The sequence below is a fragment of the Antechinus flavipes genome, chromosome 1 (genome assembly GCF_016432865.1).
Source record: "Antechinus flavipes isolate AdamAnt ecotype Samford, QLD, Australia chromosome 1, AdamAnt_v2, whole genome shotgun sequence".
Lineage (NCBI taxonomy): Eukaryota > Metazoa > Chordata > Mammalia > Dasyuromorphia > Dasyuridae > Antechinus > Antechinus flavipes.
This window is the reverse complement of record NC_067398.1, coordinates 210,420,539-210,443,330: the sequence shown is the minus strand read 5'-3', so window position 1 is coordinate 210,443,330 and position 22,792 is coordinate 210,420,539. Positions and strand designations below refer to the sequence as shown.

General features: G+C 37.2%; 1 protein-coding gene across 1 annotated transcript in view; it reads right to left on the bottom strand.

Moving 5' to 3' along the window:
- EPB41L4B (erythrocyte membrane protein band 4.1 like 4B) overlaps positions 1–22,792 on the bottom strand; it is a 259,404-nt gene that overhangs the window by 68,463 nt on the left and 168,149 nt on the right. Inside the window, exon 16 of the mRNA XM_051995572.1 lies at positions 9,112–9,356. Within this exon, the coding sequence (XP_051851532.1) occupies positions 9,112–9,356 (245 nt within the window). The remainder of the gene's footprint in view (positions 1–9,111; positions 9,357–22,792) is intronic.

Below are 22,792 nucleotides of genomic sequence, written 5' to 3'. Positions count from 1 at the left end.
TGGGACAAACTTAGCAAATCATTTGCCGTTCATTTGTTTCAATCATGTTCTATTCTTCATGACCCCATTTGGGGTTTTCTTGGCAAAGATATTGGAGTAGTTTGCCATTTTCTTCTCCAGCTGATTTTACAAATGAGGAAACTGAGGCAAACATTTTTTTTTTTGGTTTTATTTTTTCTCAGCAATTGAGGTTAAGTGACTTGCCCAGGATCACACAATAAGGAAGTATCTCTGGCCAGATTGACTTCAGGTCCTCCTGACTTCATGGCTGGCATCAAGGGTATACCCTGGCCACAAATTGCCCCAACCCACAACCACATCTCTTAATGAGCTCTAGGGAGATATCAAGATTAACTAGCTGAACCAGGGCAGAACATCCCTTGAACTTGAGGAGCTCTGGGTAATGGTTAGATGATACTTCTGGACCCTAGATTTCTGCTGGTGAGACATTGGGAATTCTAGAATAATTCTAGAATTAACTAGGTCTTCTTACAACTCCCAGAAGTGAGTAAAGATCTTGAAAAGATCCCAAGTCTCTTAAAAGAGGAACTGGAAAGGCAGTGGGAGAATGTAAAAAAACACAAGACTGAGATTGGCTTTGCCTTATGGACAGGAAAGTAGTATGGAGGGCAGAGTGCTGTCCATGGTGTCAGAAAGGTTTGAGTTCAAGTCCAGCAGCAGACACTATTTGTGTGGCCCTGTGTAAATCACTTAACTCTATTTGCCTGTTTCTTCATCTGTAAAATGGGACTAATAATATTGCTTATGTGACAAGACTGTTGTAAGGATTAAATAATATTTGTAAAGCACTTTGCCAAACTGAAAGCACTATGCAAATTTTATTGTTATTAACAACTTAGAATCATAGACTATTAAAGAAGAAAAAGACTTTAGAAGCCATCTCATCCAACTTTCTTGTTTTAGAGATGAGGGTACTGAAGTCACACCTAACCCATTATCAGAGCCAGGGAGAGAACCCAAATGATACATTCTTCTTTCTCTATCTCTGGCTCTCTGTCTTTGTATGTTCCTCTGTGTATCTCCCTATCTCTTCTCTCTCTGTTTCTCTGTCTCTCTGTGTATGCATGTCTCTTTGTCTCTTTGTGTCTCTCTTTCTCTCTGTGTGTACCTCTCTTTCTTCTGTCTCTGTCTTTGTCTCTCTCTGTCTCTGTCTCTCTTTCTCTTTCCCCCAAAAAATCCTTTTTGTGAAAAGGACTTGAACTAATGCAGATCAGCAATGTCAACAATGTCACAACATAAGTCACAGAAATTATAAGAGAAAGTTAGTGGCTTAGTATATAGAAGGCTGAGTTTGTAATTAAAAAAAATTAAATTCAAATCCAGTCTTGGACTTTCCCTAGCTGTATAACTCTAGGCAAGTCATTTAACCTTTATGTTTTTCAGTTTCCTCTACTGTTGAATGAAAAAAATAATATAACCTACCTTACAGAATTTTTGTAAGGATCAAATGAGATAAATTTTTTCATTTTTATTAAAGCTTTTTATTTTCAAAACATGCATAGACAATTTTCAACATTCACCCCTGCAAAACTTGATGTTGCAAATTTTTCCCTTCCTTCTCCCCATCCCTTCCTTAGACAACAAATAATATGTTAAACACGTGCAATTCTTCTATATGTATTTCTACAATTATCATGGTGCACAAGAAAAAATGAGATAAAACTTGTAAAAGCATTGAGCACATATAGTAAACATGTAGTAGATGCTACTTAAATGCTTCTTTCTTCCTTCCAGTTATATAGCTTTGGAGATTTTCATGGGGAAATGTAAAATTCAGAGACCTGTGTGTGGTACATAGCCAGTATTTTTCAGAGGCAGGATTTGAACCCAGATTATCCCATCTTGTCCATTATCCCCTGTCTCTATAATTATTTAATCTACATTCTTAATAACAAGGCTAAAGTAATTGAGTTCATAGCCAATGAACACTCTTCTAAAACTTGATTGTCATGGCCAGTACAATGACCCAAACAGCACTTTGCCCATTACATCAGCTCAGTGTTAGAAACATTACAGTGAGAATGTGGTATGGAAGTTGGCACTATTTAGTACCCAAGACAGACTTCCCTGAGGGGATCGAGTGAGTTCTGTACACTGTGGTCATTTATTGAGACCAACAATGGCACATTGTGTCCCAGTAGGTCAAGAAATACAAGCCCCAGCAAAGAAATGAGAACATATTCTTCTGTAACCTGAGGAACATGAAATCTCCATCCCACTCAAGTTATTATTCCACTTTTGGGTCAGAACTCCCAATAGTCTTTTTTTTTTTTTTTTTTTTTTTTTTATTTTTTTATTTAATAATTACATTATATTTACACTCATTTCTGTTCCGATTTTTTTTTTCCCCTCCCTCCCTCCACCCCCTCCCCTAGATGGCAAGCAGTCCTTTATATGTTGGATATGTTGCAGTATATCCTAGATACAATATATGTTTGCAGAACCGAACAGTTCTCTTGTTGCGTAGGGAGAATTGGATTCAGAAGGTATAAATAATCCGGGAAGAGAAACAAAAATGCAGATAGTTCACATTCGTTTCCCAGTGTTCTTTCTTTGGGTGTAGCTGCTTTTGTCCGTCATTTATCAATTGAAACTCAGGTCTCTTTGTCAAAGAAATCCACTTCCATCAAAATATGTCCTCATACAATATCGTTGTCGAAGTGTATAATGATCTCCTGGTTCTGCTCATTTCACTTAGCATCAGTTCATGTAGGTCTCTCCAAGCCTCTCTGTATTCATCCTGCTGGTCATTTCTTACAGAACAATAATATTCCATAACATTCATATACCACAATTTACCCAGCCATTCTCCAATTGATGGGCATCCATTCATTTTCCAGTTTCTAGCCACTACAAACAGGGCTGCTACAAACATTTTGGCACATACAGGTCCCTTTCCCTTCTTTAGTATTTCTTTGGGATATAAGCCCAATAGAAACACTGCTGGATCAAAGGATATGCACATTTTGATAATTTTTTGGGCATAATTCCAGATTGCTCTCCAGAATGGTTGGATTCGTTCACAACTCCACCAACAATGCATTAGTGTCCCAGTTTTCCCGCATCCCCTCCAACATTCATCATTATTTTTTCCTGTCATCTTAGCCAATCTGACAGGTGTGTAGTGGTATCTCAGAGTTGTCTTAATTTGCATTTCTCTGATCAATAATGATTTGGAACACTCTTTCATATGAGTGGTAATAGTTTCAATCTCATCCTCTGAAAATTGTCTGTTCATATCCTTTGACCATTTATCAATTGGAGAATGGCTTGATTTCTTATAAATTTGAGTCAGTTCTCTATATATTTTGGAAATGAGGCCTTTATCAGAACCTTTAACTGTGAAAATGTTTTCCCAGTTTGTTGCTTCCCTTCTAATCTTGTTTGCATTAGTTTTATTTGTACAAAGGCTTTTTAATTTGATGTAATCGAAATTTTCTATTCTGTGATCAGTAATGGTCTCTAGTTCATCTTTGGTCACAAATTTCTTTCTCCTCCACAAGTCTGAGAGATAAACTATTCTATGTTCCTCTAATTTATTTATAGTCTCGTTCTTTATGCCTAGGTCATAGACCCATTTTGATCTTATCTTGGTATATGGTGTTAAGTGTGGGTCCATGCCTAATTTCTGCCATACTAATTTCCAATTATCCCAGCAGTTTTTATCAAATATGAATTCTTTTCCCAGAAGTTAGGGGCTTTGGGTTTGTCAAACACTAGATTGCTATAGTTGACTATTCTGTCTTGTGAGCCTAGCCTTTTCCACTGATCCACTAATCTATTTCTTAGCCAATACCAAATGGTTTTGGTGACTGCTGCTTTATAATATAATTTTAGATCAGGTACAGCTAGGCCACCTTCATTTGATTTTTTTTTCATTAATTCCCTTGAGATTCTCGACTTTTTATTGTTCCATATGAATTTTGTTGTTATTTTTTCTAGATCAATAAAATATTTTCTTGGAAGTCTGATTGGTATAGCACTAAATAAATAGATTAGTTTAGGGAGTATTGTCATCTTTATTATGTTCGCTCGGCCGATCCAAGAGCACTTAATATTTTTCCAATTATTTAAGTCTGACTTTATTTGTGTGGAGACTTTTTTATAATTTTGCTCATATAATTCCTGACTTTCCTTTGGTAGATAGATTCCCAAATATTTTATGGTATCAACAGTTATTCTGAATGGAATTTCTCTTTGTATCTCTTGCTGTTGGGTTTTGTTGGTGATGTATAAAAATGCTGAGGATTTATGGGGATTTATTTTGTAGCCAGCTACTTTGCTAAAATTATGAATTATTTCCAATAGCTTTTTGGTAGAATCTCTGGGGTTCTCTAGGTATACCATCATATCATCTGCAAAGAGTGATAGTTTGGTTTCCTCATTGCCTACTCTAATTCCTTTTATATCTTTCTCGACTCTTATTGCCGAGGCTAGTGTTTCTAATACGATATTAAATAATAATGGTGATAGTGGGCAACCTTGCTTCACTCCAGATCTTACTGGGAAAGGTTCCAGTTTTTCCCCATTGCATATGATGCTTACTGATGGTTTTAAATATATGCTCCTGACTATTTTAAGGAAAAGTCCATTTATTCCTATGCTCTCAAGTGTTTTTATTAGGAATGGATGTTGGATTTTATCAAATGCTTTTTCTGCATCTATTGAGATGATCATGTGGTTTTTGTTTGTTTGGTTATTGATATAGTCAATTATGCTAATAGTTTTCCTAATATTGAACCAGCCCTGCATTCCTGGTATAAATCCTACTTGGTCATAGTGTATTATCCTGGTGACAATTTTCTGTAATCTTTTTGCTAATATTTTATTTAAGATTTTAGCATCAATATTCATTAGGGAGATTGGTCTATAATTTTCTTTCTCTGTTTTCAGCCTACCTGGTTTAGGTATCAGTACCATATCTGTGTCATAAAAGGAGTTTGGTAGGACTCCTTCAATCCCTATTTTTTCAAATAGTTTATATAACATTGGAGTTAATTGTTCTTTAAATGTTTGGTAGAATTCACATGTAAATCCATCTGGTCCTGGGGATTTTTTCTTAGGGAGTTGATTGATAGTTTGTTCTATTTCTTTTTCTGAGATGGGACTGTTTAGGATATTTACTTCTTCCTCTGTTAGTTTGGGCAAGCTGTATTTTTGGAGGTATTTTTCTATTTCATTTAAGTTGTCGAATTTATTGGCATAAAGTTGGGCAAAGTAACTCCTAATTATTGCTCTAATTTCCTCTTCGTTAGTGGTGAGTTCTCCCTTTTCATTTTTAAGACTAACAATTTGATTTTCCTCTTTCCTTTTTTTAATCAGATTTACTAAGGGTTTGTCTATTTTGTTGGTTTTTTCATAGAACCAACTCTTAGTTTTATTAATCAATTCAATAGTTTTTTTACTTTCAATTTTATTGATCTCACCTTTTACTTTTAGAATTTCAAGTTTAGTGTTTGACTGGGGGTTTTTAATTTGTTCCTTTTCTAGCATTTTTAATTGCAAACCCAATTCATTGACCTTCTCTTTCTCTATTTTATACAAATAGGCCTCTAGAGATATGAAATTTCCCCTTATTACCGCTTTGGCTGCATCCCATACATTTTGGTATGATGTCTCATTATTATCGTTTTCTTGGGTGAAGTTATTAATTATGTCTATGATTTGCTGTTTTACCCAATCATTCTTTAGTATGAGATTATTTAGTTTCCAATTATTTTTTGGTCTACTTCCCCCTGCTTTTTTGTTGAATGTAATTTTCATTGCATCGTGGTCTGAAAAGGATGCATTTACTATTTCTGCCTTACTACATTTGAGTTTGAGGTTTTTATGTCCTAATATATGGTCAATTTTTGTATAGGTTCCATGAACTGCTGAAAAGAAAGTGTATTCCTTTCTGTCTCCATTACATTTTCTCCAGAGATCTATCATATCTAGCTTTTCTAGTATTCTGTTTACCTCTTTAACTTCTTTCTTATTTATTTTCTGGTTTGATTTATCTAATTCTGAGAGTGCAAGGTTAAGATCTCCCACTATTATAGTTTTACTGTCTATTTCTTCTTGCAGCTCTCTTAGTTTCTCTTTTAAGAATTTAGATGCTACCCCACTTGGTGCATATATGTTTAATATAGATAGTGCTTCATTATCCATGCTACCCTTTAGCAAGATATAGTGTCCTTCCTTATCTCTTTTAATTAGGTCAATTTTTGCTTTAGCTTGATCTGAGATCAGGATGGCTACCCCTGCTTTTTTGACTTCACCTGAAGCATAGTAGATTTTGCTCCAACCTTTTACCTTTAACCTGCATGTATCTCCCCGCTTCAGGTGTGTTTCCTGTAAACAACATATTGTAGGATTCTGGCTTTTAATCCATTCTGCTAACCGCTTCCTCTTTATGGGGGAGTTTACCCCGTTCACGTTTATGGTTAGAATGACCAATTCTGTATTACTTGCCATCTTGTTAACCCCGGTTTATGCTTTCCTCCCTTCTTTCCCCTTTCCCCCCCTTCCAAGTATTAAGCTTGTGAGCACCCCTTGCTTCTCACAGCCCTCCCTTTTTAGTGTCCCTCCCCCCCGCCTTAGAGTTCCTCCCCCTATCTTACCCCTTTCCCTCCCAGTTCCCGTATTCCCTTCCGCTTAGCTTATTCCTTCCCTTTCCACTTTTCCCTTCTCACTTTTCAATGAGATGGGAGAAGTTTCACCATAGATTGAATATGTCTTAAGATTTTTCACTTAAAGCCAATTCTGAAGGCAGTAAGATACCCACTATATTCATCCCCCTCCATTCTTTCTCTCAGATATAATAGGTTTCCTATGCCTCTTCATGAGATGTACTACCCCCACTTTACCCTTTTTCTGGTACAATGTCCTTTCCACATCAATTTCTAGAACAAGGTATACATGTATTCTTTATACATCTATATAGTCAAAATATAGTTCCCAAGATTAATCTTTACCTTTTTAGATTTCTCTTGAGTTCTATATTTGTAGATCAAACTTTTTGTTAAGTTCTGGTTTTTTCATCAGAAATAGATGAAATTCGCTTACTTCGTTGAATGTTCATCTTCTTCCCTGGAAAAAGATGCTCATTCTCGCTGGGTAAGTTATTTTTGGTTGCATACCAAGTTCCTTAGCCTTTCGGAATATCATATTCCAGGCCCTTCGATCTTTTAATGTGGATGCTGCCAGATCCTGGGTGATCCTTATTGTGGCTCCTTGATACTTGAATTGGGTTTTTCTAGCCGCTTGCAATATTTTTTCTTTCATCTGAGGGTTCTGGCATTTGGCCACTATATTCCTTGGTGTTTTGATTTTAGGATCCCTTTCAGTGGGTGATCGATGAATCCTTTCAATGTTTATTTTTTCCTCTGTTCCTATGACTTCTGGGCAGTTCTCTTTGATGATTTCCTGGAAGACAGTGTCCAGGCTCTTTTTTTCATCATGTTTTTCTGGGAGTCCAATGATTCTCAGATTGTCTCTCCTGGATCTGTTTTCCAGGTCTGTTGTCTTCCCCAGAAGGTATTTCACATTTTTCTCCATTGTTTGATTTTTTTGGATTTGCTTGACTGATTCTTCTTGTCTCCTCGAGTCATTCAATTCCACTTGTTCAATTCTGATTTTCAGTGAAGTATTCTCTTCACTCACTTTTTTAAAATCTTTCTCTAATTGTCCAATTGAGTTCTTTTGTTCTGTGGAATTTTTTTCCATTTCGCCAATTTTGTTTTCCAGTTCACTAATCCTATTTTTCAAGGATTTTACTTCTTTATCCACTCTCTCTTTAACTGACTTCTCCAGGCTCTTTTGCCAAGCCTCCCTCTCCTTTTCCCAAGCTTCCTTCTCCTTTTGCCAAGCCTCACTCTGCTTTCCCCATTTTTCTTCTAGCTCCCTTGTGAGAGCCTTTTTAATCACTTCTATGAGGTTCATCTGTGCTGAGGAACAGACGATCTCCTCCTTTGGGGAATCACCTGGGGACTGCCTGTTTTTAGTCTCCTCAGGATTTAGAGTCTGCTCTCTATCTGTGTAGAAGCTGTCAAGGGTTAAAGTCCTCTTCAGCTTCTTGCTCATTCTGTCTATTAATCAGAGACAAACTACCAAAGAAAAACAGAAAAAACTGGAGTCTTTCTTTGGGGGGGGCTGGGTGTGTTATCGAGCTTCCTCTACAGACTGCAGGGGGCAGCAGTGAGGCACTAGCAGGACTGTGCTGCGCCTGTGCTCTGAGATCCCAAAGCGTGCTGAGTCACTGAGGGGGGGGAAGGGGGGGGGCGGCCAGGTCCTGAGAGACTCCAGCTGTTTGCGGTTGTGTTCTTCAGCCCCGGTGTTTTTAGCTTCTCTGCTGGGCTGTTGACTTGCTGCAGGTTCCAAACCTGTAGCAAAGCTCTCCCCGCAGAGACGGCTACGATCACTCCCCACCCCCTCACCAGTCTGCTCCCGTGCTCTCACTGCCGCTGCCCGCCGCCTGCGCCCGATCTAAAACCGCCCCAGCCCTCCAGTAAAGACAGACCTTTCTTGGCGGATCTCAAGGATGGCTTCTCTTGGTAAGTATTTGTGGGTTTTTTTCAGTCAAGCATTGATTCAGAGGCTTGTAATGAAGTGGATAGTGAGAGAAAGCGCGGAGCTTATGCAACTGTGAGCCTCCTCTCCGCCATCTTAACCGGAAGTCCTCCCAATAGTCTTAAGGGAATTTTATGCTTACATTTCAAACCCATCATCATTTCCCCATTTTCATCAAATAAAACAATTAAATTTAACCATCAAACAGTCACAAGCATGATAGATTTAGCATTAAGAGGGATGTTTGAATCATAACTACTATTTTGCTGCCTCTAATATCTCCCTACTCCATATATTCTCCACTCAGCCACTAAGGTAGTTTTCCTAAAACAGGATTTTTCACCTCCCCAGCCCCTATACACAACATGCCAGTAAACTCCAGTGGCTTCCTATTGCCTTTGGGATCAAATACAAAATGCAGATTGGCATCCAAAGCTCTTCATAACCTAGCCATCTCCCATTTTTCTGATCTCGGGGCACTTTACAACAGAACTCCACTCATAAAGAAGAGATCCAGATAGTCAAGTTTAATTAACTTACTACTAGGAGTTGGGATTCCGGTAGTCATCTCTTTGCTTTCAAGAGGGACTGGTATTCCATAATTGGAGTGGTGTTGGTGTTGGTGTTGGTGCTGGTGCTGGTGCTGGTGTTGGTGCTGGTGCGGATGGTGGTGATGGTGGTGATGTCTTCCTGGTACTTTGGTGGTAAATGGGGTTCCCCCATTTTCTTCAATGTTGAATAGCAGCAGATTAGAATTGTTGAGCACTGGTGAGGGCAAAGGATAACTACAGGAAATAGAAAAAAGTTAGAACTTAGACAAACAAAACCCCTCAACATTCTGGTCATTGTTTTTTCCCCAACTGAGTAACTGCTTTTTCTCAAGTGAAGAGAGGCTGTAGGAAAGAAGTGATTTTTTTTTTTTTTTTGGATAATGTGTCATTCTTTAAGTTGTGATAGTGGCTCCCAATCATTTTAATTATGAGAGGGTGTGTGTGTGTGTGTGTGTGTGTGTGTGTGTGTGTGTGTGTATGTGTGTGTATATTCACAAATACACATATATTCGGTGATTAAGGCTAAGTAGCAATTGATTCTTTATGTCATCTCTTTCATCTAATCAAAATCTTTTTTCAGCTAGTCAAAAAATATCAAATAAATAAATTTAGGAGGAGAAGACCAAACTGAGACCTGTTAAAGACCTTAGCTTTAAAAGGCTGAGGTCTCCCATTTTCCTTCTTTCCTTCCTTCCTTCCTTTCTTCCTTCCTTTCTTGTTCCTCTTTCCCCACCTCCCTTCTTTCCTTCCTTTCTTGTTCCTCTTTCCCCACCTCCCTTCTTTCCTTCCTTCCTTCCTTCCTTCCTTTCTTGTTCCTCTTTCCCCACCTCCCTTCTTTCCTTCCTTCCTTCCTTCCTTCCTTTCTTGTTCCTCTTTCCCCACCTCCCTTCTTTCCTTCCTTTCTTTCTTCCTTCCTTTCTTCCTTCCTTTCTTTCTTCCTTCCTTTCTTCCTTCCTTTCTTGTTCCTCTTTCCCCACCTCCCTTCTTTCCTTCCTTTCTTGTTCCTCTTTCCCCACCTCCCTTCTTTCCTTCCTTTCTTCCTTCCTTTCTTTCTTCCTTCCTCCATTTTTCTGCTTCTCTTTCTCTCTCTGTCTCTCTCTTTTTCTCTCTCCATTTCTCCTAGAACTGATTTTCTTCAGTCTTACAGACATAAAGTCTGAATTCATTATTCATTATTCATAGCCCCTCATAATAGATACTATTAGTATAAATAGTAGATACTACTTAGAACAAAAATTGATACTATTTTCTCGTCATTACATTTCCACTTTCATAAAGTCTATTGTCTTAAAGTTAGGTTTTAAGAAGAAAGCAGTTGAATGCTACCCTTCACTATCCATAGTCCTTCATAATAGTGTCTATCTAGAACTTTCTCCTCATTATATCTCTACTTTCATAAAGTCTTCTATTATCTCAGAGTTAGACTTTAAGAAGAAAGCAGTTTGAATTAATTTATATTAAGCTGTGAACTACTTAAAATCCCTTTAATTCTGGCATGTATATTGGCATTTTAAAATACTTGCTAAAATACTTGTTAAATTCAAATGAATCGCTAATTGGTGAAATATTAGCAAGTATGAAAAAAATGTCAGATGTTGCCTGATAATAGCATATAGACTAAGCAGGAGAACATGTACTCAAGTCTTGCATTTGACATATAGATAGACTGGAGGGCTGTAAACTATTCACTTAAATTCTCAATGCTCTTGAATCTATATTGCTGAAGTTTCCTTTCTGGCAGTTCTATACACAGATGAAATCACAGGTCTAAATTCCCCCTAAAGTAAAGAATTTTGGAGGTCAGCTCTTTTAGAGCAGGGCTTCTTTTTCCACTTGCAACACGTTTTTGCCTGAGAAATTTTATATGACCCTGGATACATAGGTATATAAAATAGCTATGCAAATCAAACATTTATGATAATAAATTATAATTTTGTGACTCCTACATTCAAACAAAACTCCATATGGGTTCAAAACCACAATTTAAGAAGCTGAGCTTCAGGGCAGAGACTTTTTGTATCCCCAGCACTTAGTATAGTGCCTGGTACATAGTCAACACTTAATAAAAAGTTTATTAGTTCTTTGATTGTTTGAATGAGGGCTAGCTTGGAAGAGAAATGGGAGTAGTTCCTGGCACTTCATGCTTAATAAGTGCTTGTTTATAATATAGAGAATTCTTAGTGACAATTCATATCCTATCATAGATCCTAAGCCTTAGGGGAAGTAGAGACCCACAGAGTGATAGCTAGGTAGGGTTTCTCCCAGGGCACTGACATTGAGGGAATCTGACAGTATTTTCATCTTTTTAGCTATCAGAAACACACAATGACTGTGCTCAGGAATAAGCAGTTAAAATGAGAAGCAAGAACCAAAGTCCTCTTCCACCTGGCCCCTTCCATCCCTGCTGTGAGCTTCCCCAATCCCTTCCCTATCACTGCCTGCCCAGAAGTGCTAATTATAGAGGGCCTGTTCTAAAGGGAATCTGCTCTTTCACGCATTCTGAAATTCAGAGAATTAGAAACTAAAAGGCTCTTTGCATCTAGAAACTAGCTATGAAACTGAGTACTTGCTTCACGTGTGTAATCTTTTGTGGATAAGTTATATCCCTACTGGCTTGGGATGATGCTATTGTATTGACACTGATTCTGAGCCTTGAATTCAACATCTCCATGGTTGTTCAATCAGTTCAGTAGTGTCCAACTCTTTGTGATCCTATTTGGGGTTTTCTTGGTGAACATACTGGAGTAGTTTGCCATTTCTTTTTCCAACTCAATTTACAGAAGAGGAAACTGAGGTAAACAATGTTAAGTAACTTACTGAGGGACACATAGCTGATATCTGAAGCTGGATTTGGACTGAGATCTTCCTGACCCCAGGTTCTGTGCTCTACCCATTATACCACTTTTCCCTTCCACCTTTCTAGGCAAATTGTTATACTAGTAATCTACTGATCCAGACAGACATCTGTTTGCCTCCTCCTATTACCTGAAGTCTCAGCTTCTCTTCATTGAATAGCCACAAATTAGTGGCTTCTGTTCAAATGATTTGCCCATTGTCACAAGCTATTACGTGGCAGGATTTGAATCCAGCTTTTCCTGACTCCAAGGCCAGGACTCTATCAAATAATAATGATAATATTTATAAATCACCTACTACGTGCCAAGTACTGTTAAGTGATTATTATAACTTTACAACAACCCTTAGGTAGGTTATTATTATCTCCATTTTACAGAAGAGGAAACTGGATCAAATAGAGTTTAAATCACTTGCCCAGAGTCATACATGTAGTTCAAATATCTGAAATCAAATTTGAATACAGGTCTTCTGGACTCTAAGTGTGCCATTCTACCTGCTGTGCCACCTAGGTTACTCTATACATCAACTGCTTAAACTGTGCATCTCGATCACATGTGGGGTCTTATAATTGAATATGGAGGGGGTCACAAAATTATGACATTATAAGTAAATGTTTGAGTTGTACACCTATTATTTATTTATTGTTAATTGAAGCTTTTTATTTTCAAAACATATGCAAGGATAATTTTTCACCATTGACCCTTGCAAAAACCTTGTGTTCCAGTTTCCCTCTTCCTTCTCCCCACCCCTCCTGTAGATGGCAAATAATCAAATATATGTTAAACATGGTAAAATTATATGTAAATCTAATATAGACATAGTATTTGTATATCTATTTTATATACCTATATATCCAGTGTCACGTAAAAATTTCTTGGGCAAAAAAATGGTCATGAGTGCAAAAAGGTTAAGTCCTGATCTACGCCATATAGACACACCAGCACAATAAGGGATACTCTGGGGAGGGAGGAGAATGGGGTAGGGAATGGACAGAAGCCTAAGGCCAAAGTGAAGAATGTACTTCTATCCTGCAGGTGCCAGTGGGCTGCTAATCACTTCTCCAATAGTTTGTCACACTCCTCTGTTGATTACAATACTCTGTTGATTCTGCACTGCCCACTGTGATCACCATGGAGAAGCAACTCCCCATTCCCCAGGTTTCAAGTAACCTGGGTGGAAGAAACATGCTCCCATTGATGTCAAAGCTCTGGTTTCCTTCTAATAGTTACTATTCTGGGAATCACAATTTGGTCCCTTCCTGTGGTAGACAAATTATTGGATCTCACAGTAACACCCCATTATCCTTATGCTCCTGTGAGAGAAAATGTAAATATAGAGGCAATGTAGAAAGACTATCTAACAGAAGAATACAGAAAAATGATTTAGTCTATTCAATCAGTTATAGTTATTGATAGTGTTAGTAGGAATTTTACAGGGGATCACCCACCAATCAATAAAAAAGGCAAATATACAGGGGTTTATTATGAAGATTGAAAAAAATTGAGAAATCTTTTATCACTGGTCTGAAAGTTAAAAAATTTAGATGCAAGTCCATTTTTACTACTTATGAGTAAATATACTACATATTTACTACTTATATAACTGAGAGTCAGTCACTTATTTTCTTAGCCTTAGCTATTGTTATTAATATGCTTCACAAATGTGAGTTGTTATTATTTGGGTTAGGAGGCTCCCCAAGGGGAAAAATTAGTTAATGACTTTATCTCTTAACTGCTTAAGGAGCATAGTATAAGGCAAAGATGCCTACATTAAGTCAAAAGACCTGGCTTCAACCTGCATCTGCTTTTTATTGAACCATATTAGTGATCATGTAGTAGAAAGAATACTGACTTTGGGGCCAGAGCAGTTGGGTTCAGATCCCATCCCTATTATATTTGTTACCTACGTGACTTTCTCTAATCCTTGAGTTCGTTATCTTCAAAATGGGGAGATATTTGTACAGCCTACCTCATATGACTGTAGTGAGGAAGAGTCCTTTGTAAATTGCAAAGAAATTTAGAAAGGAAGCTTTTGCTATAATTGAACTATTTTTCTTTTTTGCCATTTAGGAAAAAAGAATGGCTGTGTCATCTTTGACACTTCTCTGAACCTCTTTCTTTATTTGCAAAATGGGGATAATAAGGCTTTCAATTCAACAGAAATTTAAGCACCTACTATGAGCAAAGCATTGTGCTATGTATTGGAGAAACAGAGATGAAGAAAGAAACATTTCCTAACTCCTCATGACTTGCCATTCTACTTGTACTATCTGACACTATAAACCCCGAAGCGCTGTAACAATGTGAAATATTTTCTAGTTCAAACATGGAAGACCAGATTGTTCTGGCTTGTAACATTCAGCTCCAGATAGGATTTTTGCTTTTGCATTGGCCATATGCATGCAACACTGGGAATGCTTTTAAAATAGAAAAGTAGTGAAATACTTATAACTTCTTCTAGGGACATTGGAATGAAACTGATTTTCAGGGCCTCTTCCTATGAAAGCAATGCTTAGAAGCTCTATTGTGTCTTGAACCCTTTGTCCTATAGTCTCTTCACTACCTGTAAATAAATACACCCTTTAAGATGTATTGGAAACATTGGAGAAATGCCCAGTGTCCAAGGGATGGCAGGCACAAGCTCTTTTGAGCTTTTGGGTAACTAAAGGAACACTAAGTAATCTTGCTAAGTTCGACTGTACTGTGTTAGAATAAGAATAAAACTTATTCATGCATACAGAAAAGCTTGGAAACTAAGATGCAACAAATGATAGCAAGACAGAAAGTTCACTTAGATTTTTACAGAATGAATCATAGATTCAGATAACAGCAGAACTGGAAGAGACCTCAGAGATCAGTCAACTTATTTAATCCCTACACAAATAACAAAGCTTGAGACAACATCCCCAACATGCAACCTTCCAGTAGTCAGCTAAAGATTTCCCACAGTGAGCAGCCTTTCACACTTTTTAGGAGCTTTAATTAATAGAAATCTCTGTGTCTAATGAAACAAAACTTCTTTCTCAGAAAATGTGGATATGATTGGCTACTGAAAGTTTGAGATATGGAAAATACCAAAAAATGATACACCATGCTACTATGTATGGGGATGTTACAGATATCAGAAGATTAGAATTAGGATCCCTTTCTTTTCTTTTCCTTCTTTCTTTTTTCTCCCTCCTTTTCTTTTTTATTCCTTCCCTTTTTTCTTCTCTCCCTACTTTTCTTCTTTCCTTCTTCCTCCCGCCATGGCTCCCTCCTTTCCTTCCTTTCCCTTCCCTCCTTCCTTCATTCCCTACTTCTTTCCTTGCAATTAGGGATGGTGATTTAGCTAAGTGTCAAGTGTCTGAGGCTGAATCTGAATTCAGGTCCTCCTAACTGCAAAACCAGTGTTTTATCCACTGCACTACTTAGCTGTCCTTTAGGATTATTTCAAACAGCTAGTACAGTGGATAGAATGCTAGACTTGGAGTCAAAAGACTTGAGTTTAAATCATACCTCAGATACTTCCTAAAGTGTGACTCTGGGCAAGTCACTTATAGTTATTTGCCTCAGTTTCCATAACTATAAAATGAAAATAATAATAGGAATAGTCAATATTGATTTATTAAATACCCATCATATGCCCAGCACTGTTCTAAACACTGAGGATACAAATAAAAGAAGACACTTAAATGCTTATTCTCTTCTTCTCTCTTTACTCACTGTTTATGGAGATGGCATAGACAGCAAAAGATTAGAATTAAGATATACTAAACAGGTTCTAACACAACATGAGGCAAATTCTTATAGAATAACCTTATTGATATATGTGATTATGTTCATAAAGGATTACGTATTGGACACAAATTGGGAACAAGGTGAATAAGATGTTACCAATTAATAACAACAACAAAAGACATTCAGGAGATTGGCAAGTATGATAAAACACATTCTAGTTATAGGAATGTTTTAATGTGTAGAAAATCTGCCAATCTTATGGAAAAAGAATTGAACAAGAATAGCTTTTTGGGAGCCCAATTGCATCTTTGCAGACTTTTAGCAGTTTTGGTTTTGAAACCAGGAGAAAAATGACAATTGATTTTAGATTGTCTTCTTAGGACTTAGGATAATGTAGAATGCAGGGGTGAAAGAAACTATGTTTAACCACCAGGTAAGGTAGTGCTGCTAGCTATTAACATGATTGGGAAGCATTAAGCTGAGCAAGTCCCATGCTTATCTGGCACTTATGGTGCTTCCCTTTTAAGTAGACAAAGTCACACAGTGTAGGAAAGTACCAGTCTCTCTGGTTCCAGAGACCCCCAACTCCACTAAATCATAGATAGAAAGCTAAAAGGTGCCACAAAATTCTTTAGTTCTACCCATCATTTTACAGATAAGGAAACTGAAGCCCAGAGGTCATGACTTTTCCAAGATTACATAAGCAATTTTTTTTCTAATTAGGGGTAAGATTTAAACTCCAGAACTACTATTCTATGAAGGGTGGCTATGCAAATTCATTTCTCTAAAGTGGATTTACCCAATCAGAATTAGCTCTGAGTATTCAACCTACTGGGACTGGGGACTACAACCCAGGTCTTGCCTGTGATACCAGCTTTTTATCTATCACAACATATATTCATTGATTGCTATTAAATTATTAAGAAGAAAAATTGGGCACTCATGATTCAAATAAATCATATACTCCATTTGTCTTTGGCCACTGTTCCATTTATCTCAAACGGCTCCACTCGCCAAATCTTCAAAATCGCCCAGTCTCTATCGATAGGAAAAGGTCATTCAGAATCAGGGTCACTCTGAATACCCAGCATCAAGACGATATTTCTAAATACCTCATAGACTAGGAAAGTTGTGAACCAGAAGCATGAACCTGGGAACCTTCATCACCATGTCCCAGAAATGCATCCTTAAAGACTCTTTGTTTTCTCACAAAAGTTAGTGGTGATGTATGAAAACATCTTTATTGCATCTTTTTGATGCTACTTCACTAGATTGATGAGCATTATAGATGGGTAAAAAAATTGATTCACTATCTAGTGAGTGGTTCCAAACAGAGGAACAAACCAGTAAGGATGTAAGAAACCAATGTCAAAGAAGCACCTTCAAAATGGTAGTGCCGTATTTTGAAGGCAACCTTGATGTCCAGAAGTTCCTTCTCCCATACCACATGACGTTTTATTATGATGAATTTTTTAGATAAGTACAAGGGAAGCATGAATGAAGGCTCAAATTAAAGCTGCCTCATGACAGCTTTGGAAATATCAATCTTTACAATGGACTGCTATGAATCTGAAAGAATGGAAGTCAAGATGAACTAAAGTTTTGAGTTTGGTGAATGGAAAGGATCAATGTCATAAACCCAGAGAAAGGAGGTTGAGAAGTTGAGGATATATGTGACATTTTTAGAAGTGTCTTGAAACAATCTATAAAGCATTGGTCCAGGAGTAAAAAACACATGAGTTCCAGTCCACCTCAAACACTAGTTCTGTGATTAAGGGAAAGTTACTAAACCTGTATGGCTCAATTTCCTCACTTGTAAAATAAGGATAATAATTAACAACTATTTCCCAGGGTTGTTGTGAGGACCAAATTGATAATAAATGCAAAATATTTAACACAGTGCCTGCCACATAGTAGGCACTAAACAAAAGTGATGCATTATTTATTGTTATTGTCATTATTATTATTTTGTAAATCTGAGTTTTTAGAGGCTACAGAAACATAAAACATTAGAGATAGAAGGATCTTACAAGTTTATTTAGTCACATACCCTAATTACATGGTTATGGGGCAGGTCAGTGATATCAAATTCAAATAGAAATAGGGTCACTAAACCATACCTTAGCATTTCTGCCAGCTACATATTAGCCTAGAAAATCTGATATCACAATTATCTGTTTTATTGTATTTTTATTCATATTGTTAAATATTTCTCAATTACATTTTAATCTGTTAGGGCTGCTTTGGGGAGCATTGTGGTTTGTGTGTGGTCTGTGGGCATGTTGGATGCCTCTGGTATAGTGGATAGACAGCTGTACTTGACATCAAGAGAATTTGGATTTAAATGTCTCTGTAGATGCTTCCTAGCAATGTGATCATGTGCAATCATGTCATCTCTTTGCCTCAGTTTTCCCATTAATAGGATAATAGCACATACTTCACAGGGTTGTTATGAGGATAAAATAAGATACCCCTAAGGGGCTTTGCAAACCTTAAACTCTATGTATTAGCCATAATTCCCATTATTAATGATGGGACTGAGCCTAAAATCTAGTTTTCTCAATTCTACATTCAGGAATCCTTTTGCCATTATTTTTGTTTTGACATTTTTTATATCACCTTGATTTCTACTTATATTCCTGCTTATTCCTTCATTGTCTTATGAGTTATCATTTATAAGAGAACAAAAAAGAGGGGGTAAAAGTCTTTAAGCAAACATAATGGTATCTGCCATTGTATATAGTTTTCTGTACCAGTAGTTCCACACCTCCACTCAGAAAAGAGTCACCTTTTCTTAACTCTTAGATAGCTACAGGATTTTAATTATAATTACTCGCTGTGCTATATTATGCTGTCTCCCAGGTCCCTTCAGCTGATTAGGATGTTTTCTTTTCTAAGGGATCCATGAGAATCCTCACTTTGCAATTATGTACCTCAGAAACTATTTTCCCTTATCAGAATTGTAATGGTCCAGTCTCACAAAAAGTTGATACTAAAAATAATACTAAAGTAGGGACAGGACAAGATGGTTCTGACATGGGTGTAGATTGGTTAACCTACTTACAAGTTAAATTGTCATTATTGGCAGCTAGGAGCTGTAGTGAATAGAATATTGACCTTAGAGTCGATATTTAATCCCAAATTTAAATCGTGCTTCACTCACCTATTACATTCAAGACTCTGGAGCTAATTTTTTGACATCTCTGTGCTTGGGACTCCATTCACTACACCACTGAGCTGTGTCAATATAAACGCTAGCTGTTATCATCTGAGAACAATTCACTAGAACATGGAAGGGCCATGGCAAAGCATCACTTATATAATGTACTCATAAGGCCATATCTCAGAATACAGAGTTTTAGTTCCTGACGCTCATTAAATCCCCTGATCTTTGTGGACTGAATCTGGCAAAGGTATAAGCAAGGACTGGGCCATCCTGACTTCTCTGTGTCCCATGACCCCTGACAGAGACATATCATAAAGAAAAAGGAATGACTCAGAATATAAGAACTTAGCTGTGGTTGATTTTGTCACAAAGTAGTAATGGCACAATCTTTTATGGTAACCTTAAGAAAGGAATAGGAAAATGACCTATATTGACTTGAATTCTGATCTGTTTTGAGATAATGAGAGCACCTATTTTGTATTTACATGGTTTTCTCTCAGTAGGAGAGAAAAAATAAAGTTATTAAGTAGTATGAGATATGGGTAGAAAACTACAAGTCTGCCGTGGCATCAAGATACATTCTAATTGGCTAAATGAGTGCATCCTGAATTTTGACCTGGGATTGAAGAATGGATGAATGAGAAAGCTGGGGGGGGGGGGAGGTGGGGAAGAGAAGGGCAGGAGGGGAGATGTCTCAAATCTTGCAAGGGTTTTGAAGTGACAAGGCCCTTCTTAATTGAGGCTACTGGTAGTTTAGAACAGGGAAGGTCTTAGCCAATATAATTTTGAAGATTTTATTAGAAATCTTGAGTACCACTCAGAAAATAGGTAGATTTATTTTTTGTTTATTTTTAATTACCTCATCTTTTTAAGTGCTTTCTGAAGATGCATATTCTTTTCTCTTGAAATAAAAGCTAGAAAATGCACTCTTTTGGTCTGTAGGGTATATAGAAAAATAGAAGGGAAAGAGAAATGATGATTAAAAAAGAACATTCAGAAATGGTAGCAGTGATAGAAATAGGCAATCATTAGGGTTCTATTTGGACATTTCTCTAAATCCAAGGAGCCCAGCTGGCTGAATCTCAGTACCTAGAGTTGAAGTTCAATGATCAGAGAAGTTTTGAAGTTACTAAAAGCTTTGGGGCTGGAAAGTACAAATTCCTTGGAATGGTTCCAAATAAAAGTGCTCCTGCCCCCAGGAAGCTGATTTTTATTCACTGAAGCACGAGGGTTCAGGTTAGAGATGGAACAAATCTTAGAGATCACCTGGTCCAATTAGTTGTACAGAGCAAGAAACAATCCATCCAGAGAGGTTTTTAAACTTTAAGTTACAGAGTTTCACTTGGCTCTGGCTGGTGCTCACTCTCTTCCATTTCATATCTCCCCCATCTTCAGTTGTTCCTACCAGGAAAATTAGTTCTGAAATCATGGTATATGAAGTCAGTTTAGAACTATCAGCCCAGAAGTTCTGGTTCTCTGCAAAAAGCAGACTTTGAGTGATGGAGAAACTATAGCCCTTGTAAAGAGCTTTCCTTTTCTACCCCATTACTCAATTGTTCTGACTCTCAGATTGTGGGAAGAAAATCCGTGAAAGAATTCACCAGATCAAGAATGGTATCCAACCCACATCTCTATGATGGCAAAGGGCGAGGTTAATTATCAAGGAGCTACGGCTCTAGGCGTGATCTTTTACTTTAAAAACAGGACAAGGCTGCTAGCTCAGGGGACAGGTTCACTAGTCAAACAAGCATAGGAACTGGTGTGGGAGCAGATGAGCAAACCACTGTGGAATCTTGTTGGTTGAAATGTTTCAGTAGTACTTAGGCTATTAATTACACACAGAATGAACATATGCAAAATGTGTGGGAAGGACTCATATATTGTATCTATGAAACAAGAAATCACTTTTGTGGTAGTTTACAGGGAAGTTTTCAGGTCTTTCTACCTTTAAATAAATTGACTCCAAGACTGAAAGGTGGAGTTGTAGCCTTATTTCATCTATTGTTGTTTAGACATATCTGCCTCTTCATGATCCTGTGGACGACATCATGACAATACTGGGCACGGGATTTCCTTGACAAAGATACAGAGACAGTTTTCCATTTCCTTCTCCAGTGGATTAAGGCAAACAGAAGTTAAGGGACTTGCTCAACTAGTGTCTGCAGGGTGCATTTGAACTCAAATCTTCTTGACTCCAAGATCAGCACCTTGTCCACTGAGTCATCTAGATGCCTCCCAGGCAAAGAAGAATTAAATGTACCCAGGATTGCACAGCTAGTAAAAGTTCTGACATTGCATTTGAATTTAAATCTTCTTGACTCCAGATCCAGAACTCTTATCTACCAACCCACCTGTCTTCTAGATTATCTAGTATAGAGCAAAGCTTCTTAAACATTAAGTTGCAACCCTATATGGGATCCTGTAACTGAAAATGAAGGTTGCAAAATTATAACTTATTATCAATAAATGTTTGATTTGTATGCCTATCTTACATACCTATATATATAGGATCATGTAATAAATTCTCAAGCAAAAAGAGGTCATGAGTGGAAAAAATTTAAGAAGCCTTGCTCTAGAGATGCACAAAAAAGAAACTTGGTGAAAACTATTTAGATAGCCCATGGAGGTATGATCAACATTAGCTTACTTGCCTCAAATAATCACTAGTCAAATTTGGGGCACTAGAAGATGGGAATCAGGATCCAAGGCCAAGTGTTATAAAACACAAGAGATGTAGCCCTACATTAATTAGTTCAAATAGTGTCAAAGCAGCAGTTGTTGAATGATTGAGCAGATTGAACAGAAAGTTATCCTTGAGGGTCTTTGTAGTAGACCCTAGTAGTTATTTAATATGACATTTTTGGATAGAATAAGCATAAAAGCTCAATGGAAAACAGACTGCGTGTGACCTCATAATTATTATTTAGTTGCTTCATTTCAAACAAAATTTGTACTCATAGTATGGCATAAAGAGAGACAAAAGAGCTAGAAAGAACTAGGCTTCTATCCCAAAGAAATCTTAAAAAAGGGAAAGGGATCTGTATGTGCACAAATGTTTGTGGCAGGTCTCTTTGTAGTGGCCAGAAACTGGAAACTGAGTGGATGCCCATCAATTGGAGAATGGCTGAATAAATTGTGGTATATGAATATTATGGAATATTATTATTCAGTAAGAAATGACCAACAGAATGATTTCAGAAAGGCCTGGAGAGACTTACATGAACTGATGCTGAGTGAAATGAGCAGGATCAGGAGATCATTACATACTTCAACAACAATACTATATGATGATCAATTCTGATGGACGTGACCCTCTTCAACAATGAGATGAACCAAATCAGCTCCAATAGAGCAGTAATGAATTGAACGAGCTACACCCAGCGAAAGAACTCTGGGAGATGACTATGAACCATTACATAGAATTTCCAATCCCTATATTTTTGTTCACCTGCATTTTTTATTCCTTCACAGGCTAATTGTACACTATTTCAAAGTCCGATTCTTTTTGTACAGCAAAAATAACTGTTAGGACATGTATACTTATATTATATTTAATTTATACTTTAACATACTTAACATGTATTGATCAACCTGCCAAGGGATGGGGGGAAGAAGGGGAAAAATTGGAACAAAAGGTTTGGCAATTGTCAATACTGTAAAATTACCCATGCATATAACTTGTAAATAAAAAGCTATAATAAAAAACAAATAAATAAAAAATTTAAAAAACAGCTAGAAAGATTTAGAAATTCTCTGCATAGACAAGAGGTCCCAAGATAAATGGAGCCTTGGGGGATATTCTGACAATGGTCAAGAAAAGAAGGATCTATTGCTGAGACAAACAAGAGAAAATGATCACACAGGGAAGAAGAGAACCAGATGAAGACCAATGTCATAGAGGCCAAAGGTCAAAAGTATGTTCAGGAGAT